Source organism: Monocercomonoides exilis (assembly GCF_001643675.1).
Source record: "Monocercomonoides exilis strain PA203 chromosome Unknown scaffold11-1913109, whole genome shotgun sequence".
NCBI classification, from domain to species: domain Eukaryota; phylum Preaxostyla; order Oxymonadida; family Polymastigidae; genus Monocercomonoides; species Monocercomonoides exilis.
The window spans coordinates 488520-509543 of record NW_027150556.1 but is presented as its reverse complement, the minus strand read 5'-3'; the positions used below and the strand labels follow the sequence as shown (position 1 = coordinate 509543).

The 21024-nt window shown below is 35.2% G+C and overlaps 4 protein-coding genes across 4 annotated transcripts; all 4 read left to right on the top strand.

The window, feature by feature from the left end:
• Positions 1-580: 580 nt before the first annotated feature.
• On the top strand, positions 581-14585 carry MONOS_10695 (uncharacterized protein; the record flags this gene model as incomplete). The annotated part of the gene is made up of 2 exons (XM_067863166.1): positions 581-14480; positions 14560-14585. The coding sequence occupies 2 exons, from the start codon at positions 581-583 to the stop codon at positions 14583-14585; spliced, it is 13926 nt and encodes a 4641-aa protein (XP_067731530.1).
• A 721-nt stretch (positions 14586-15306) lies between these two features.
• On the top strand, positions 15307-16392 carry MONOS_10696 (uncharacterized protein). The gene is made up of 4 exons (XM_067863167.1): positions 15307-15423; positions 15514-15532; positions 15590-15676; positions 15743-16392. The coding sequence occupies exons 1-4, from the start codon at positions 15345-15347 to the stop codon at positions 15768-15770; spliced, it is 213 nt and encodes a 70-aa protein (XP_067731529.1). The 5' UTR covers positions 15307-15344; the 3' UTR covers positions 15771-16392.
• Positions 16393-16847: 455 nt separating this feature from the next.
• Positions 16848-18326, top strand: MONOS_10697 (uncharacterized protein; the record flags this gene model as incomplete). The annotated part of the gene is made up of 4 exons (XM_067863168.1): positions 16848-16881; positions 17050-17142; positions 17239-17505; positions 17619-18326. 4 exons carry the CDS (start codon positions 16848-16850, stop codon positions 17948-17950), a joined length of 726 nt encoding a protein of 241 aa, XP_067731528.1. The 3' UTR covers positions 17951-18326.
• A 1584-nt stretch (positions 18327-19910) lies between these two features.
• Positions 19911-20958, top strand: MONOS_10698 (uncharacterized protein; the record flags this gene model as incomplete). The annotated part of the gene is made up of 8 exons (XM_067863169.1): positions 19911-19916; positions 20036-20050; positions 20082-20201; positions 20262-20282; positions 20304-20355; positions 20412-20544; positions 20595-20758; positions 20813-20958. 8 exons carry the CDS (start codon positions 19911-19913, stop codon positions 20956-20958), a joined length of 657 nt encoding a protein of 218 aa, XP_067731527.1.
• Positions 20959-21024: the final 66 nt, after the last annotated feature.

Genomic DNA, 21024 nt, shown 5'->3' with positions numbered 1-21024 from the left:
AGCTCCGTCTGTACAAACCTTGCTATTGTATGAATTTTATTTGTCTGTTTCATTTTTTATCATTATTTAAACAGGAATAACAATCACATTGATTCATTAAAAGGAGCGGAGCATTTAAGTTCGTTGAAATCGTTGAATATCAATGGAAATTGCATTTCAGATGTGGATGACATGAAAAGGCTTCAATTGTTGCCTTTGGATTGTTTGTTTGTGGAAGATAATCCCATTTGTGAAATAGCTGATTTCAGAATTCAAATTGTTGCATGTCTAAAACTTAAATCAGTTTGATATATTACTGAGCATATTTTTTGAAAATTTATTTTTAACATTTATTTTATTTATTTATTTATTTATTTATTTATTTATTTATTTATTTATTTATTTATTTATTTATTTATTTATTTATTTATTTATTTATTTATTTATTTATTTATTTATTTATTTATTTATTATTATTTTGAATATATCAATGCAATTTTTATTGAATATTTGGAATTGAATTTCCTTGCGAATGCTTTCTTTCATTGTTGTGCTAATTTCATGTCAATTCATGTTTAAAATAAATATTAAACAGGGATTTATGCTCAATTCTGAGATTGTTACGGATGAAGAAGCAGAAGGATTAATCGGAAATGAGAAAATGGATGAAGTTTCTTCTCGCTTGCAAACTTTTCCTCCTTTAACAACTCCATCATTTGAATCAAAGGCATCGCCGAAAGTCTCTGATTCTCCGCAGCTGAATGAATTTTCGAGACCAACCGATGAATCAAGAAGTAAACCATCTCCTGGGGTTAGCACATCACACAAAGTTGATTTTTGCAGTAATAAACCAAAAGTGGTTAGCGACAATGTGCTTCACTACAGAAAAATTCGCAGAAAGCCAAAACACAATTTTATCCAGGAGCATTCAAGACGATTTCCAACATACTCACAGCAATCACATTCAGTCAGTTCATCTGCCTCTTCGCTTTTTCATTCAACAGACCATTTCCATTCCTCGCAAGATGTCTCGAATGAGCTCAAGGCGACTGTTCCTTTGTCATTCAGAAGTGAATACGCTGCTTTTTTTCTCGATGGTACGCCTTCGCTCCCTTTTTGCTGTTCAGATTACGCAGAAAACACTCAACAGACAAGGAAAATGAAGAATCTGGGAAGAACAACAAGCAAAGATGGAGAAGAAGAAGAGGAGGAGGAGGAAGATAAAAGGAACCAAAGAAAACAAGAAGGAAAGAGAGAAAGAAATGAAAAAATGAGTGAAAAAGAACAAATAGACGAAACAGAAAAAGAAATGTTGAAAAAAGAAATCGCAAAAACAGTTCATTCAGATAGAAAAGAATCACAAAAGGCAGAAGAAATCAAAGAAAATGAAAGTGTCATAGAAAACGAAAATGTTACGAACTTAAAAACTGATAGAAGCAACGAAAGCAAAACTAATTTGCACATGGCTACGAAAAGAAAAGATGAGAAAAATCCGATTCAAACAGTTTTTCCTGGAGATGGCTCCAAAACTTCAACAAATTGCGATTGTTCTTCAGAATCTTTCTCAGTTGACCCAACAGCAACATCCATTTCTCCATTGGAATCTGAACAAACCTGCCTTCCTTCAGAGAATGCTGCTCAGCAGGCATCACAAGCAGTCGTTCAGCAGTCGCTGCCAATCACTCCGCTTTGCACGTCTTCTTTTCAAGCAGATGGCACACAGAATTCATCAAAAAGCCTCATGTCACCAAAGCAAGTCCCACCAAAGCTTTCAAATTCTTCCAATCTCCAAAGATCCGACCTCTCTTCAGAAGCATATAATCAGCCAGCAGCTCATCGAAACACTTTCGATTACTCCACGCTGCTGTTCACACACAACGACGCATTCCTCCATATTCCATCGAATGTGCTCCAGCAGACACGCGAAATGGTGGACTATTTTGAGCAGCTGCCTCACATAGCACAGGCGCGGCTGGTTTCGATGCTGAGAGGAAACACGGCTGTGCAGCATGTGGAGATAAGGGCATGGAACAGGGCGAGGAGGAGAAGATGGAGGTACAGAAAAAGACAGAAGGGTGTATTGAATGATGAAGGAAATGAAGGAAATGAAGGAGGGAAAGGTGATTGCAATGTGGATATGAGTGCGAATGCTTCGATGTTGAATGAAAAGGAAGAAGAAGAAGAAGACGACTTGGATGAGTTTATTATGAAAGAGCGGAAAGGGAGCAAAAGAAAGATTACGAAACAGCAGTTGAATTTGATGAATGCGCAGCGCAATGAAAACAGGCACGCAACCGAACAGAATTCAGATCCGCTTTCGTCTTCTTCCAAAATTGCTTCAGACAAATCCTCTTCCACAAACAAGTCACAAACACATGTTCCTTCGTCTCTTGCTGAGTATGACGAGCTCCATGTGTCTTCTCCTCTTTCTCTCCCTTTCCTGACTGTCACTTACGAAGATCTGTTTTTCCCTCCGCTTCTGATACACCCAGATCAGCTGGTGCTGTTCCAGCAAACACACAACCCTTTTTGCTTGAGCGACTCTGGGCAGCAGAATGCACAAAATGGAGATGAGAAAAAAGCAGTTGAAAGGAAAGAAATAACAAATAAGGAAGAGAACAATCTTTTGTTTCATAGAAGACAATATGAAACTGAAGAAGCGATGGAAGAAACAGAGAAAGAAAGCAATTTCTCATCAAGAGCAGAAGCTCCTTCTTTGGATTTTGACTTGGCGCAGTCTCCAACACTGGAACAAAGCGACAAGATGATGTATTCATCGTCTTCTCCAATTTCAACTCCAGCCACAATTGAGTCAAAGCAAACTTCTTCATCTTCCTCTTCATCTTCCTCATCTTCCTCTTTTGCCTCACAAGAAAAGCATCGCCCAGTACTCACACAGACGCTTCTTTCATCTGGAAACACGCCACATTCTCTTTCTTCTTCTCTTCGCACGTGTCTTCTGCGCTCTTCTGCCACATCCATCATCCAGCACCATTTGACCAACCGCCGTTCACTTTCTCCTCAATCAGCATCTTCATCTGTTTTATCTTCGAGAAAAGAGGAAATTCATTCAACACCTTTTGCTCCACCGTCTGCGTATGTTCCATCTCCGATGATGGTTGAGTCTTTGGGAAGCACACCGTATTTTCCTATTGATGACAGCTCAACAAAAAGTGTTAGAGGTGATAGAAGCGTATCTTCGAATGAAAACGAGAATTGTTTGAAAGAAAAGCAGGAAAAGAACAGTTTTGATGGAAATGAAAGCGATTCAGAATCAAAATCGAACTATCATTTCAGCCAGCGAAGCAGCTCATATTCGTCAAGAGGAGCATCTTACACATCTGTGAATGGCGAAGCCAGCTTAACAAGCGGATTCAATTGGATTGAAGGTGACAGCACAATGTGGGATGAAATGGAGCCAGCTGAGCGAGATGCCGTTGCGAAGGAGATTGTGCATCCTTCTCTCTTGATGCTTTTGTCTGATGCTCAGAAAGAAGAAGAAGAAGAATTGAAGCTTGATAGTTTTGAAGGTGATTATTCAAATAATTTTCTACTATCTAATCATAATCGTCTCTTTCATTCGAATTCTCATACAGGTTTTCATTCGTATTTGGGACAGACAGAAGATCTGTTATTATCAAGTGAATCGAATATTTGTGAAAATGTTAAAAATGACATTGATCAGAAAATGAGAAAGAGAAGAAAGAGAAGAAAAAGAAGAAAGAGATATGTGCAGTTGTATGATCCATATGCAAATGCTGATGTTGATGGTGAAATGTCTTTATATTCAGGCAATCAGCAGCATTATTCATCTTTTGGTTCATTCAGAAGCACTTCTGCTTCTTCATTGGATGAATCTGCAAATTCTTCATATTCTTCTTCAACATATTTATCACATAGATATGCAACATCATCATCATCTTCTTCTTCTTCTGTTTCTTCTTCTTCTCATTTGCCTTCAAATGCCCATCGCAGCATGTTCTCATCCAATTTATTCTCCTCCATTTTGACTCAGTTGCATATCAATCCAATTCTCCTTCTATCTCCTTCATATACAATTTCTTTGTCCTCTGTTTTCCCTCAAAATTCATTAGGTTCTTCTTCTTCCTCCTCCTCTTCCTCCTCTTTTAAAAGCAGATATTCTTCAAGCATTTCTTCATCTGACTCTCCAGTTGACCCACATTTCCCTCTTTCTTCCATCTTTCAGCAGACTCAATCTTTTGATTCATTCTCTAATGATTCATCGTCTACTTTTTATTCTTCTATAAATGATTCATGTTATCTCCCTCAACAAACAGGCTTCCGCTCTTCTGTGAAGCCATCGCTGACTGATTCATTGCTTCTTCTGCGATATGCAAAGGAGCTTTATTCACTGGATGAATGCAGGTGGATTAGCAGTTTTTATTTGTTTGTTGAAAATTTGGCGAAAACTGCACAAGCAAAAGCGGATGCGTCTCATTTGAATTCTTCTTCTTCTTCTTCTTCTTCGTTCTCTTCCTTTTCAAGTGTGCCATTGTTGGAGTGTTCTCCACATTCTCTGAAGAAGTTTATCCATTCCATCATCACAGATGTTTTGTTCAGAGTTGATATTTCCAGCACTTCTTCTGTTAACTTCCTCAGAAATAAAGATGCAAAAAAGCTCATTGAGAAACAGAAAGAAGTTGAAGAAGAAACTCAAATTGCGCAAAAGAATGCGAAAACGAGAGCTTCTTCATCAATAAAACTACAAAAAAGAAATATTTTGACAGCTCAGACGCTTTCATTCGCTCCAGCAGAATCTGTGTCTTCTTCCTTATCATCATCAGAAGAGCTTCAATTGCAATATACAAATTCTATTTCACAAGAGCCATCAAGTTCCAAATCATCGCCATATGAGCAAACAGTAAATCTTGTCTCAAAAAAGACTAATATTCAATCAGCTCAAAATTTGCCTATAATTTCAAAGAATGCTTTGAACGTTCCTTCTCTTCAGTTTATCCTTTGTGGCGAGTCCAACCAATTTGAAGCTTCACGCATCGCAAGTTTATTCGGAGAATACGATGAAATAAACCGAATCCAATCGATTTGGACACACTCCTGGCAGAATATGCGGAATGATTCCTGTTTGGATGCCTTTTCGGATCATCCAGTTATTCAGCCACCATTTTTGTATTCTTCGATGGTGCTGCAAATGCTGAAGGCAATGATTTCTCCAAACTCAGGCGAGATTCAGAACCCTTATGAAGAAAGAGCAGATATTGAAAATAGCACCTTTTCAAAGAAAAGCTCTCTTCAATCTTTTGCAAACTTTCCTTTTCCATCTTCAGCCAGTTCTTCTGCATCGCTCCAAACCTTTTCTTCAATTTTTCTTCCTTTTTCTACTTCTTCTTTTAATTTATCATCGCTTCAAAGGAAAAGAGTCCAACTTCTGAAGCACAAATCGAGAATCGGAACGGATGAATGGGATGAAGAGGAAGAAGATGATTTATTTGGAGAAAACGAAGAAGAGGCAAAAGAAAGGGAAAGAGTTGAAGATGGAAAATATACAACCAGCTTCAAATACAAAGAGGAAGAAGAACTTGCTTTAGCGTATGGCATGTTTGGCGAGGAATACAAAACAATCTTGAAAGAAATCAAAAGAGAACGTTTTATCAACGAAATGGAGCAAGATGAGGAAGAAATGAGAAGGAAAGAAGAAACAAATGCTGAGAAGGAAAACGAAGAAAACGATGATTGGGCACTTTTTGAGGATTTAACAGATGAAAACGAAGAAGAAACAAATGAAGTGGAAGAAGAAGAAGAAGAAGAAGAGGAGGAGGAGGAGGAAATAGAAAGTGAAAGAACAACAACAAACAAGATTATTCCATCGATTGGAAACAAAGAAAACGTTGTTGAAAGCACATGCTTCAGCGTTGAAAAGTCAGATTTCAATGGAAAGAAGCATGAAAAAACAGAGAAAGCAGATGGTGTTGGAAAAGAAGAGAAAACCAAAGACGCAAGAACATCATCAAAAATATCAGAAAGAAAAGACTTACCGATCGAAAGTGGCACATCAACAGCTCAGTCAATAGATTCAGATCAAAGAAAAGATGCTTCCTCAGCTTTTGATTCTCCATTTGCTTCGGCCACAACAGGGGCTGCGTTCTCGCAATCATCTTCTGATTCAAATAAAAAGAAAGAACATAACAATGAAAAGGAGAGCACTCAATTGACTTCAGAGCAAATATCATCAAACAAAACTGATTCGAATTCTGCAGCAATAAAAGCGAAGGATTTTGAAACAACATCAAAAGTTGGAATTCAAAAGGATAAACAAAATTCGCGTGCTGCTCGAACAAATTTGGCTGACAAGCAGCTGTTTCCATTGTATTTTCCTTCGCTTCCACTTTCTTTTCCTCGTCCCATGCAATTTTCTGAAATGTCTCAAATATTCTCCAATAAAAGGCAAAGCAATTCATCGGGTTCAGCATTAGCTTCAAGTATTGTGAATTATCAAAAGCAACATGAATCATCGTTGGATGCCCCACTCATCACAGCCACGGACAATCCGTCAATTCTTGAGATTTCTGGATTCACTGAATTAAACCGATATCTTCAGTCTTTCAACAGTTCTTTGCTGAAAGCCAAGAAAAGAATGAGAAAGCAATTGGAAAAGGATCGCAGCAACCAAAGCAGTATTCGTTTACTCTTCGATTTCAGTTGGAAGCCAGAGGTGGAAACAACATTAATGAATAAACAACAAGGTCGGGGAAATGACAATACGGAAAAATACATCTATCCGCAATATCTTATTTCTGTAAAAGATATTCTGAAAGATGCCAAACAGAATGAAGAAGCAGAACATACAAATGGAATTGCTTCAAATGATGCACAAATGATTCCAGAAATATCTTTCTATACAGATGTTGATCCTTCTGAAATTACATACAATCATCTTTTCACCTCCTGTGAATCAAATTTATCATCGTCTCATAGAAAATCGTTGTGTTGCATTCCAATTTCACGATCTGTGCAACCAGATGAAATGATTCAGAAGCAGGAAAAGAATTATCCTCAGCTTTATCAAAAGCAAAAATATGAAGACTCAGAAAATATCCATATCAGCAATTCAAACAGAGTTGCGAACAAGGCAAATGAAAATGGCTGCTTGCGAACTAAAAATCCAAACTCCCTTAAGTCTCGTAAACACCACACATACAAATGTAGTCAACTATCTTCAATTAAAGCTGACATAGAAAGAAACAAAAAACCAACAAAATTACAAGACGTTTTAAGTCACTTGTTTAATTCAGCACAAAAACGAGCAATTGAGAAATCTTTGTGCCCTATTTTCCTTCTTTCCCACGATTTGAAATTGTCAATTCCTCAACAGAGTGGCTCTGCTTCATTAGAAGCAAATGATGCCCTTTCTGTTTCTCAAAATTCAATTCCTTCAGCAGCATCTTCCTCGTCCTCAGAAAATTTCTCTCGGAATCTATTGAAAAATCCTCGTCTTCATTTATCTCGTTTTTCTCCTTCTCTCAAAGATTCCTTGAAGTCGTTGCTTTTGACAACTCCTGTTTCAGAGCAAATCAATCGTTTCATTGACGAATACAGAAAATTAGAATTAAAAGCAAATGGAATGAAAAGCAGCGATGGTAATTCAGATGAAAGCAATGAAAAATGCCACAAGGAATGTTTGACATTGCTATTATCGAATCAGCTTTTTTCTTTGCCTTCAAAGAATGCCAACCAAAACATTCCTGAGTCTTCCAGCGTGCTAATCCCTCTATTTATTCTATCTTCTTTGCTCACTTCGTCACAATTGAATAAGAATATTTGGATTTCGAAGGTATTATATGGCCAGTCATCTTATCCATCTCGTTCAAATATCCATCCTCCACTTTCTTCGCCAATCACTCCTTTCAGCTCTTTTGTGAACACAATCTGTCTTTCCACTCTATTTTCTGCTTATTCAACTGCCGTTCTTTATTCTCTTTCAATTCTTCCTCTGTTTACTGCAGAGAAATGCAGGGCATTGGGAGCAGGAAAACACAGAATGATGCGAAAAGGAGGATTGCTTTCAGAATTATCTTTAGCCAGACATAAAGAGATTGAAGCGCCAGAGAAAGAAAACGGAAAAGCTAAAAACGGAAATGACAGCAAAGGAAAAGAACAAAAGGCAGAGAATGAAGCTATCAAAGATTGTGAAAAAGTTAAGAGAAAGGATTCAGAGAGAAAAACAGATGGAACATGTGTGAATTCAGAACATTTGATGAATAATGATAAAAAAATGATTAATGGAAACTATCAAATAGATGAGCAAAGTACATTTGCAAAATCAAGTTCATTTTCAACAACTGATAACACAAAAAATGTTGATTCATCGTTAGCATCTCAAGAAGAACATGCCGATTCGGTAAAACCCTTCATTTCAGCTGATAAGCGCTCTATTCATCGCCAGCTCCGTTCGTTCAAAGCTGAGCCAATCATTCAGCTGTCTTCTCTTCCGCTGGACTTTGCAGTGTTTTGCCATCCGAATTTTGCAGATCTGAAGAGAAACGGAATGTGGGTGCATAATCCAAGTCAGGATGTTGTTGAAGTTAAAAGCGACGGAAAGGTTCCAAATATGAAGGCTAATTATCTGAATCCAACTGATTCGTTTGAAGTTGATGAAACGCAGTTGAAAGGAATGGAAGTAAAAGAAGAGGGAAAGAAAACAGAAAATGGGGATCTAATGGAAAGCGAAGCGCAAAATTCAGATATACTTTTGATTCAAACTTGTTTATCTTCTCAAGCACTTCTGAATAACAACAAAGAAGCAAACAGTCAAAAATCATCAATTCAAAAAGCCAAAACTGAAACGAATGATTCAAAAAGTACTTTTCATACAGTCAGCATCGATTCCATGCAAGAAGCGTGTGATGATCCCCTTTCATTAATTCTCTCGGAAGGGAAATCTTCCAATCAAAATGCTCGTGAAATGTCAGCTCAATCAGAATATGCGGATAGATCAATATTGGCAAGCGATCTTGAAGACATTGGAGATACTCAGACGGAAACAGACGCAGCCTCATCTTCCGAAAAGATGCGTTTCATTATTTCGCAATCTGAGCAGTCAGAGCTGATGTCTGCCCCTCCGTCGATTGACGATTTCTTTTTTGGAGAGGAGTCAACGATTGGCACTCGAATTGAAGAAGGAATAGAAAAAGAGAGAAAAGAGCAGAACAATGAATCTCGCACTGAAGTTGATGAAAATGGATATTATTTCGAAGAAGGAAAAGACATGAACAGAGAAGATGCATCTGGGAATTGGAACAAAGACATTAAACAAGAGGATTATCTCATCCAATCAGGAAACGAAAGACTGAAAAAGGAGGAAGAAGAGCTTCAATCGCAAAGGGAAGAAGAAATTGCTTCAAATGAAAGCAAAATATTAAATCGGAAAAGTCTGCTCCTCACAACACCAGCTGTTCTGAAGGATGATTATCACATTTGCTTCAATTCTTTGAGTCTTTCGCTGTTTCGAAAGCAGCTTAATGTAATCTGCCACCAACCCCAATCTCTTTTACAAGCAGGTGCTTTTTCAGAATCTTCTCCGACTTCTTCTGATTTTTCTACTTCTGCCTCTTCCTCTGCGTCTTCCTCTTCGATGCTTCTTTTCCCTTCGCAAAAACTAATTCCACTCAGCCAATTGACTTCTGCTTTGGAGCTAACAGATAATTTCAGTGGAGAAGAATATTTTGATCCTTCAAGCGCTAAACAAAAAGCATCAAAACAGCCGGAAAAGAAAAATGATCGTTCTATTTTCTCTGATTTGTTTAAGAAAGATGCAACTACATCTTCTCCTTCTCCTTCTCCTTCATCATCTCCTGTTCCTTCTTCGATTCTGCCTCGACTTGACACTGTAATCTTTGTGCAGCAGCTTTTCATGCATGCACACTACACTGACTTATCATCATTCTTCCGCCATCCATCAACATTATCCCATTTTAAGCAAAACAAAGAATTACAATCAACCTTATTATCCATTTGTCAAGCGCATTTAGATGAGCTCGAGTTCAGATGGAAGGAAAAGCAGGAGAAGGAAAAGAGCACCAACAAAAAGAAAGATGGCAAAATTGAAGATAGTGAAACAGAAGTGAACTATCAACAAAACGCATTATTTGATTCAACAGCTTCAATTTCTAAATCAGATTCTTCTGCAGACTCGCTTTTAATGAATGTGCCCCAAAACAAGTTGAATGTTGTCTTTGAAGAGCTATCTTTGTCTTATCCTTCACTTCTTCCTGTTCACTCAGCTGTGAAGAATGCGATGTCTTCGCTGTTCATTTGGTCTTTCAGAAATACTTCATTGAATACACAAGAGGAACAAAAGCTTACCTGTGATGAAATAAATAATAACTCAGAACAACAGAAACTTGCTTTGGTAACATCTTCTTTGTCAGATACCTCTTCAAAATCTCCCAATGAAAAAGATATTGAAGCTATGCTCCTTTCATTTCCTTACTCGATATTTCTGTCTCTTCCTGGACACATCCATCGTTTCCAAAGCAACGATCCGTCAAATCTTAATTTGCTTGCAGCGTCTTCTGCTTTGGCTGCTTTAAGGCCTTCTTCTTTGCGCAAATCAACTCGCTCTGTCATTTACACGAAGCTTCCGATGCATCTCACGAGCAAGACAATGGAATTGGATGCGTTGAACGAGTTGCTGAAAAGCGATCATTCAGCTGATTATCTCAAAAAGGGCGATTCAAACTATTCTTCCCAAACAGAATTAAAAGGCATATCGGATGAAGAAGAAGCAAAAAAAGAACAAAATTGTCAAAAAGAGACACAAAAGGAACATACAAGTGAAGTTTCACCTGAAATGCTAAGTGACAATGAAGAAAAGCCATTGCCTCTGTATGCAGATTCACAACCAATAAAAAAGTCATCTATCGAAGAGATAACAAATTTGGAAGAAAAGTCAAAATCTTCTTCTTCTTCTTTCACTGCTCCGTCTCCTTCTCCATTTGAATCGGTTTCTTCTTCAGTCACAGCCACCATTCTTTCGAGTGGAGCTAATCGACTTCCATCTTCCCAGTCTTCAATGACACCTTCCGCTGCTCGCTCATCCATTCGTCTTCCCCGTTCTTTCTCTTCTTCTCCTGTTGTTTCTCTTCCTTTGCTGGCTGCTTCTCCTCTTCCTTCGCAAAGTCCAATCAATCTTATTTCTCAATCTACTTCATCATCATTATCTTCTTCTTCTTCTTATCCAACCCCCTTATCAACGAGTGAAGTTTCAACCTCGCTTTCGCATTCATCGGAAATGTTATTAACTGGCTTTAATCCAACTGGTGAAAATGCTTCTGTTGAAGCTGATGAAAGCACCACCAGAAATATCAGTATGGCAATGCTGCATGATGTGTATGCACCGACAGAACAACCAGAAGCATCTTCTTCAGAAAAAGAAGCTTTGAATAACTCTGCAAACAGAAATAACTATCAATTAGTATTGTTGGAAAAAGGATCAACTGAAGAAATTGATGTGGAAGTTGAAGGATACGAAAGAAAAGACGGAAAAAAAGAAGATGATGAAAGAAGACAAAGTCGAAAGTTAGTCGATTCTGAATTTGATTTGATAGATAATAATGAAAGGGAAAGTGATGAAGAAGACGAAACCATTCAAGAAGACGAAAAAGTTAGGCCAAAGAGTTCGACTGTTAAAAGCCTCTTTGATCTCCGATTTGTGATGGAAAACAGAGCGCTTGTGATTCTGTTTCTGAAGGAATTCATGAGCGGGATTGAAGACGAGAAGCATCCGTTCTTTGCACTTTTCCACAACCAGCACAAAACATCTGCACGTAATTTTGCTAAGAATTGCGATGTTTTGTCGCTGAATTCAAGGGAAGCTGGCTATTATTCATTTGAAAGCAGCGGAGTTAGATTTATTACCTTTGAGCCTTTCAAAGTGCTTGATGAAAGAATTGCTGCTGATCAGACGCCAACTCGTAACAAAATCAGAGAATCAGCAGAAAAAGACAGCAAATCAACAAAAGCAAGGCTTTCACAGTTTTTCACTTCGCTTTTTGCTCCATCTCAACACTCTGTATATGTTGGGCCAACAGCCTCATCTTCAACTGCTTCTTCGATCTCTTCTGTTAAATCAGACACAAATGAGTCAAATATTTCTTCTGTTCAATCGCCTTTTGCTGTGCTGATGAACTGGAATGAGCAATACCTCTACTCTTTCTTCTCCTCTCCTTCCTCTTTCCTGCACTTTCTTGGCTGCCCGGTCTGCTTTCGGTCTCTTTTAAGAAGCTATCTTTGCTCAATGAATGAGCAATACGAGTCGATGCTCCGTGCACTTGCAATTCTCAACCAACATCGTTTTTATCTGGTGGTTGTGAATGAAGCAAATCAGTACAATGAAAACATGATGAATCAAAAGATGATATCAGGACAAAGAAATGCTGACTACAGAAAATCTGGAATATCAGTCACAGACTTGAATGAAATGATTGAATATGAAGAAGATGAAGATGACGCAAGCAAAGACAACTGCATAGGTAGCATGACATCTCGAAACAAACCGTTTTATTCAACAAACATTAAACACAATGTGATGTATCAATGGTTCAATAAGTCTGCCCCTTCATCATCACTCAGCTCGCAGAGTAATCAGAATGCTGATGATCTCCTTGCACAAAGTGTGGAAACGAAGCTTCTGAAGCTTATTGGAGGAAGCACATTAAGAAATGAGGGTATTTTGGATTCAAACAATAATTCTTCAAAAAGTTATTCAAAAGAAGAAACAACAAAAAATGAGGAATACAAAGCACAGGAGAAGAGAAGTGCCATTTCTGTCCAATTCAAAGCCAGAGATTTATCATTTGCATATCCTGCAAAAAGACAAAGTCAAAGCGAGAGCACACAAAATAAGATGAAGCATGTTAGTGTTCGTCAAAAATGGTCTAATGCAGTTTATCTTTTCCATTCAACTCCAGTGTCTTCTCAAATGGAAGAGTCAGCTGGTTCAAACACGTTGACAAACAACAAAGAAGACCAAATGATTGTTATTGCAACGCATTTGAGGACGCTTTTTGACAAGTCTCACTCAAAACACAGATCTAACCCGAATCACCCATGTCTTGTTACTCGATGGATCCCTTCTTTCCACTCAAACCGTTTAATTCCTGTGTTAATGCCTTATTTCCCACTTTCTCAGCAGATAAATATTGAGTTAAATTCTGCTTCTTCCTCTTCTTCGTCAACTCCTTCAAGTAACATTTCAAAATCCTTCGTAGAGCATTCACCAATTGTTGTCATTCCACAATCAGCTTTTCATTCCGGTAATGATTCATCATCTGCTCCTTCCTCTTCCTCTTCTCTCCCTTCAATTCTGAAAACGTCCATTAATAATTCAATTCCCTCATTCAAACAATCCAGTACCTCTTTTTCGTTGTATTCAAAGACTCCATTTCATCCACATTCGCGCCCTCTCACTCAGATCGCATTTGACGAGTCTTTGATTGAGCGAGAGACGGCCGTTGAGATTTTTGAGCTGTTGGCTGATGTGTGCCCTTCATTTTGTGCAAGTACACTGCAAAATTCAAATTCAGCTGGCAATTTCAACAGTGCAAATTCAAGCAATTTGAAGGCAATTCAATCAATGGAAGAACCAATGGCAGTGCTGGACACTCTGATGGAGTGGAAAAAGAGAGAAAGAGAAAGAGAACAGAGGAAAGAAGAAGAAGCTGCGGAGCTTTCAGTGGAAGACAGAGCAAAGCTGTTTAATTCACAATTCACGTTTTTCACTCATCTTCCTCTGCAAATGAGTTTGCTTTCTCGACAAGCTTTCGAAAGGAAAACATTGCGCAAATCAAAACAGAAAAGTGATGAAGAAAATGAAGGCTCAAAAGAAAAGAGAACAAAAAGTGGAACGGATGGAAAGGAACGTTCTGGAGAAAGTGAACTATTTGAATCACAAGGGAAGATTACAGATCAATTTTCTGCAGAGAGTTCAGACAACGGAATCAGTTCTGAATTGATTGTGAATGAAAATTTCGATAGCAAAGAAGAAGCTATGCAAAACAGAGAAGAAATGACAAGTGGGCTTCTTGCTTCTGCACCAGACTTGGAGCAAGGAGCTGTGTCTGTCTTTGAATCATTGCCATTCACAGAACCTTTTCAAGATAAGCCGTTTGCCATTTCCAAAAATTCCAAATCTTTTGCAAAGAATCAATGCGAACAATCTTATTTTGACACAGAGCATTCAATGCACATTGGGGAAGTTATTGAAGAAGCTGAGGAAGAAGACAACTGCCTCATGGAAAACACTTTTTCTCCAGTGCGCATAACTTTAAATCGAGTGCCAGCCATCACTTCCTTCAGATGCATTCTGCCGCTGCTTAACTGGAGCTCACTTGTGAATCCTTTTTCTGCTTATCTGAAAACGAGTGCATATTCATACAAGCAAGCAATTCAATGGAGTTATCAATTAACAGAGCAGCAAAATGGCAATGATAACAAAATCAGCAAAGCAACGCAAGCTAATAAAAGTGTGGGCAGTATCGTTTGCTACGATGCTCTAAGAGGCGATCGCTTTTGTATATTTACGAGTTCTTCTCCATTCAACAGTAAAAGCAAAGCTGCATATGTACTGACAAGCAATGACAAGAAGGAATCAAGCAATGAAAATACTATTTTTTGGCAAAGCTCAAGGGAATTTGGAAATAAAGATAATATTTTCAATGCTGCACATCCTCTTTCTATGCTAAACAATCATGTACTTCCGTCTTCTTCAATCTTTACTTCTTTCTTTTCGTTTTTATCTTATCTTTCTGATTCATCTGTTCCATTCATTTGTTTTATTCGTTATGTTCTATGCTTTTTCAAATCTGTGGAACCTTTAGCACCTTCGCCTCCCTTTCGCCTGAGTTGCATAAAGCCTCTTTCCGAAGATGAATATGAATTTCTATTTTACAATCTCAATTTCAAAAGAATTTCTGAGCGGGAAATTCAACTAATTAATCCTTTACGCTGGATTTTACGTAAGGCCTCAATTAAGTTTTCCAAAATCTTTGGTTCATTTCTTCCAATTAGCAATTCTTTCCTCTTATAAAAAGAAACAGTTAAATGTTCGTTCATATTCAACCTGACTTTTTCCAGAATTGCAAACAAATTTGCAAAATTATCATTATTTGTCATTATTTGTTCAGCTAGAATATTTATCCGTTGTTTTCCTTATAATCTTTTGCATTTTCATATGTTATATATATATTTTTAATTTTTTCTTACAAAAAACTTTATCACAAACGATTTAATAATTATATTGAAAAAAAAGTAATTCTTATGAAAAATGGGTAAAATCTTTCAAAATGTGGGTCATGGTTTTATTTGACTCAAACAAAGAAAACTAGAAAATGGATACACTCTTTATGATCTTGAGCATTGTCCTTTGCATCATATTCCCACCCGCAGCTCTGCTGTGCTTCAATTTTGGTGTGCATTTTTTGATGATATTGAAGATTTATATACCTTTTGCAAATTTCCTTTTTATTGCATGCTTTCTCCAAATTTTTTTGCAAATAGTTCCTCAAATGAAAGTGGGGTATGTTTTATTTTATTATTTCATGATTCCGGACATGTTTTAAATCTATTTATACAGATACAATTTTGTGATTCACTTTGTCGTGAACATCATTCTTTGTGTCCTGTTCTACCTCCCTGGAATTATTCACGCATTTTTGTTATTGTATGTCAAAAATTTTTTTATTTTTTTAACTGTTGTTATTAATATTACTTTAATTGATTTGTGTAGATTTGGAATTGCACAAAAGTTTTGCTAGTCATCAAACTTTTCCTGAAGGCAAAAAGTTAGACTTTTGCTATCCATGGAGTATTTTTTTTGAGAAAGTGTCATTTTTGTATAATTATTATCTTTACGTCAAAGTGCCCAAAAATCTTTTTGGATGGTTTCAAGCATATTCGTTTTCGAATTTTAATCAACACCTTTTATATTGAATTTTAATCACATCGCTGGAAAAATAAGGCTTTCCTTTTTTATCATTCATATATTATTGAATTAAGAATATTCTAACTTTCTTGGAAGTTGTTTAAATTAAAGTATTTTTTATAAACAAATGCTGTTTTATTTTTAAGATGGAACACTGGAAAAAATGTGTGAGTCTTTATTGTTGTGTTATGCTTGAAAGTTGAATGTGTAAAGCGGAATTACTATTCACTTTAGTTGATTCTTTTCAGTTTCTTCAGAAGATTACCATAATCTCAGCTGTGAAAGACATATCTTTGTAATTTGCTTTCTTTTGTTTTTTATTATCATTCTTTCCTTTTTATTCCGTCTTTTTTTTATTTGATATTTTTGATACTCATTGAACAAGTTGTTCTTTTTTTCATTTCTACACACACACTTCCGCTCTTCTCAAAAATATAATAAATCATCATCAAAAACAATTGATTATGTATGACAAACGCAAAAGCATTGCGTTAACGTTTCAATGATGTTTTTAGAGAATCTTTTCCACGAATTCTTAATATTTTTCTGGGAATATTTTTTTAAAAAACGAGAATTGTTCATTCACCTTTTGTTGTTGTATTTATTATCTTTTTTTTTCTTTCTCGAATTGTTTTAAAAAAATATATAATTGTTAAATGAAAATGAAACTTTGAAACAAATGGGTTTTATTCCATGCAAAACCATAAAAGTGAAATTGTTTCATTTTTTTGTGAAAGAGATGATTTCTTTTATATATTATTCTCTTTTGTTAAAATTTTGCTGCTGCAATGAATTTCTCTCGATTGCTGATGATGATACTGTTGAAGGGCAATCGTGTTTGTACTTTTTTGCACAAGAATTATCAGTTAATATTTCATAAATTATATTCTTAGTTCTTCAGCAATCAATAATGATTCCATTAATGGACTCTGGGGGTGAGAAGTGTATGAAAGATGTATTTCATCTCGTGGATGAAAAGGAACTTGGAGGACCAAATAGATCGTTTTATACAGTCCAGTTGTTCAATTGCCTTACGGGTTCAGAAGGAATGCAGCTCATAATATATGAATGCTAGTTGATTATAAATTGATTTAATAATTTGTGAAATTTAGTTCGCTGCGAAAAAGGCAAGACAATTGAAGAATGCAGCTCAGGAGCCACGACTTTTCAAATGGAAACGTTAAGTGCATTGAACAGATCGCTTGGTTTGCTTCTTTCGTTAATTTGCAAATATCTTCGAAATTTATGATATGATGATTTTTTAACCTTTCTTTCATTTTTGTATTTTAATGTTGAATTAGATATCATAAAGTTATATGAATCTAACAAATCCGATTCAGAAAAAATGGAAAAGTTTTTAAAAATAGTTGAAGAACTTATAGCAAAAGTTAAACAGATTATGACGAATGCGGACACAATGCTTAGAGGCACAATAGGAGGGCAAGCCGCGGAGCTTGCAAGCTTCGTCCAAATGCTTTCAAGCAATAACTATTTAGAGTTGGAAATTAAAAGTGGCATTCTCGCGCTATTTCTAAAGCAAGAAGAAGTGAAATGGAGTTCAATGAAAGGTGTGATTTTTTCCCCCAATTTTAGTTAAATGGATATCATCTTCTTTAAAATCTTTTGTTTTGAAATATAATTTGGGTTTGGTAATGTTTACAACTTTCGCTTGGATTAACAGAATCGTTTTCGCAGAGAGAGCCTTTGACAGAGGAAATTGAGTTTGGATTGACATTTCTGGAGTTTCGGAAGCAGTTTTTCCAATCTGCTTTATCTTTGATGGATTCAGCATCTGCTTTGCTGGCAAAGTCTTCAGATGCGATTGCTCAACTTTTAGATAAAAAGCCTGCAGAAGAAAAAGAAGATGAAACGATGATGGGCTTTTATACGATGGTTATGGGCATGGTTAAAGCGATGGAGGATGTTATTGTCGAGAGCAAGACAGAAATCAGCGAAATGTTGAAAGATTCTGTACAAGAATTAGAGCAGATTAAAGAATTACTTCCAAATTAAACTGAGAAAATTTTGTTTAATTAATAGAGAATTTGCATATTAGAAAGAGTTGATGCACTTAAACGCTTTTGTCCGGAAAATGTGTAAGTTTTAACTGTACGGTTATTTCAATTTATTATAATAATTATTATTATTATTTGGTTTTTATTTTCTGAGTCGTTATTAATTAGTTTCAAATATGTTATTTGATAACTATTTTCAGAAAAATTAATTGCTCCATTTTTTTTTTTTTTTTTTATATTTTTGTTGAAATTTTTATTCTGTATTGGGGTTTTATTTGTCATCAAAAGCGTTGTAGTTATTGCGTTATTATCATTTTGTTTTTTACTGATGTCTTTCTTGTTGTAATTTGGTAATTTTGTGTGTGCTTGAAAAAAGTTTTTCGAAAAATAATTTAAATTAGATTATATTCTATTTACAAAAAGAAAGAAGGAAGGAAAAGGAAGGAAAAGAAAGGAAAAAGGAAAAAGACTCATAAAAACCATCTGATTTTTTTACACTTTCAGGACCAAATTCCTATGACAAGCATTGTTTCAAGTAATATGGATAATTTAATAATTTTTTCGTGTTAAATATGTTTATCTCAAATAATATTGTGAATTATTTGAGAAATTTGAATAGGAAAAAAACAGGGGAAAATGGACGACTAAAAAAACTATATTTGTTAATTCTGGACAGTCTTTAGAATGTCATATGATTTATTGAATAATTTTTAATCTATCAAGGTTCAAATTTGATTACGGGAGTACTTAATATAAAATTGGAATCTTTGATCAATTAAAAATCAACTCTTATTCCTTTTGAATGTTATTTTTAATACAACTTCTTTTCATAGATACAGTGTTTTCTTTCTCATCAATAGATGAAATTAAGAAGAAATACTCAAACTTTGCATTTCCAGAATTAACATTCGATAAAAATTCTAAATTTGAACCTTTTGAAAGCATTTATTGGGGTCATGAGAAGCAAACCAGTGAACAGACTATTAAGATGGTATTTGTATTTTCTATGAAAGAAACAGTGAATGGAATGAGTATTTGCGGAAGTTCTTATGAGCATGAATCTCAGGCGCCAAAAGGTGGTTTCACTGTATCTTTTGACGATACTTTTCGGGAAGGCAGGGAATATACAAAGAAATATGACGTGAAAAAGAATAAATTTATGGATGGCCAAAATATAAAAATGGATATTGTACTACAATTTTCTAAAAATTATGCATCACGCATGGCGGTTTATAATGCAACTACGATAATGATTGATGACTAATAGCATTTGAAAAATGGGAAGCATCGTTTTCCCTTAACGAATCAACATTCTTTTTTATTTGTGCTTTATAATTGTAACATTATTTTTATTTTTTATGAAGTTATTTTCATCATTGATTTTTATTTTAGAAAACTTTAAAAATGAACTGTTTGTTTTATTATTATCATCATTATTTTTTTTTTCTTTTGAAAAATAGAAGATTTTTAAGAAAGTTGGAAAATATGATTTTTATTTGAAAAAAATAGTCGAAAACGCAATAAATGTTGCTTTTCATAAAGTTTTGCAAAATTAAATTTTTCTTTTGAATGAAAATTTTAAAGAAATAGATGTAGTTGATTTTTTCCATGTATTTTTTGTTCAAATTCATATTCATTGAAGATTTTTGAAACAAATCGAAATCAAACTCTTTTAATTACCATTTTTTAGAATAATCTGGTTAAAATGGAAATTTCAAGGATTTTGAAGTGATTTAAAGAATGCAAAAATTAGTCTAATATTCACAATAACAGTGATTATCATCCTCGTTATGTGCATATCAGCTTATCAAACAATCATTCCATTTCTAGACAAAAAAAAATTCAGATTTTTGAATAATTCTGAGATCTTATAATCACATTTGCTTTGCATTCTCATGGCATTAACAATAAGCTTTGAATATAGTGTCTGTGCTGTGTTTGATTATTTTAAATTTGATATGATTGTGGAATTTTGTTCAAGAAATACTAATTATAAATAAATCAAAAGCAATTTTTCATAATATGTTTAAGCATGTTATCCAAACATTAGTGAGGTTTATTGATCTTTTGCTGATTTATTCAGAAATGTTCCCATATTGTTTTTTATGGATATTTTTTCAATTTTTCAGAACATTTGCGCTGAGAGCGCGTTTTCACCAAGTCAACAACAATTAAATATTATTAATAAATGTATTGGAAGCGGGAAAGAAAGAACATTAACCCTTGAAGGAATTTCTCTTAACAAAGATGTTGTGACTTTATAAATTTTCTGATTAATTTTCAAATTTTAAATTGGTCATTAATTTCAGGCAACAAAATCATTTTTTGAAGTTATTTGTAAGTTTTTAAAGATTGTTCCAATTGAAGTGTTAAACATGAACAGTTGCTTCGCCAACGATAATCGTGTGCAACATGTGCAAGGCTTTATACTGAATTCTGTAAATATTTAAATTTAATAGAGCTGCAATTAGTATGCGATTCGTTGATGAATCAAACTAATTTGAGAGAGATTTTACTCGCAACAAATAACATTACTTCATTGGGATGCTCGGCAATTGGACGACTTTTAAACAAGATTAATTGTGTAGAAATGTTTGCTCAAAATAGTTTTTGTTTTTATTTTTTGTACACATTGATTTCAGATTAGATTTAAGTGGAAATCCAATTGAGCTTGGCACAATATTTGATTGTTTAAGTTCAAATAAGTCATTAATATCATTGGACATGCGCGAAGTCAAATTGAAGGCAACAGCTTACGAATCTTTGTGCAATTGTCTCAAGACAAATCAAACTCTCACATCTATAAGTTTGTTGTATTGTTGTTTTTTTGCTAACAATGAATAATTGATGATTATATCAGATATCTCTTTAAACCCAGCAAGCGAAAAAGAGGGACATTTTCTCAAGGAAGCTTTTCGAGAAAATTTTAGTATTACAGAATTTAGAATCACAGGCAATCAATTTGGAATAGCAAATGAAAGAGAAATCTGTTTGGGTTATATTTAGTTTTGAAATTTTATTCAGATTATAATAGCTTTATTGTGTGAGCGAAATAGATTGTTTGAAAGAAAA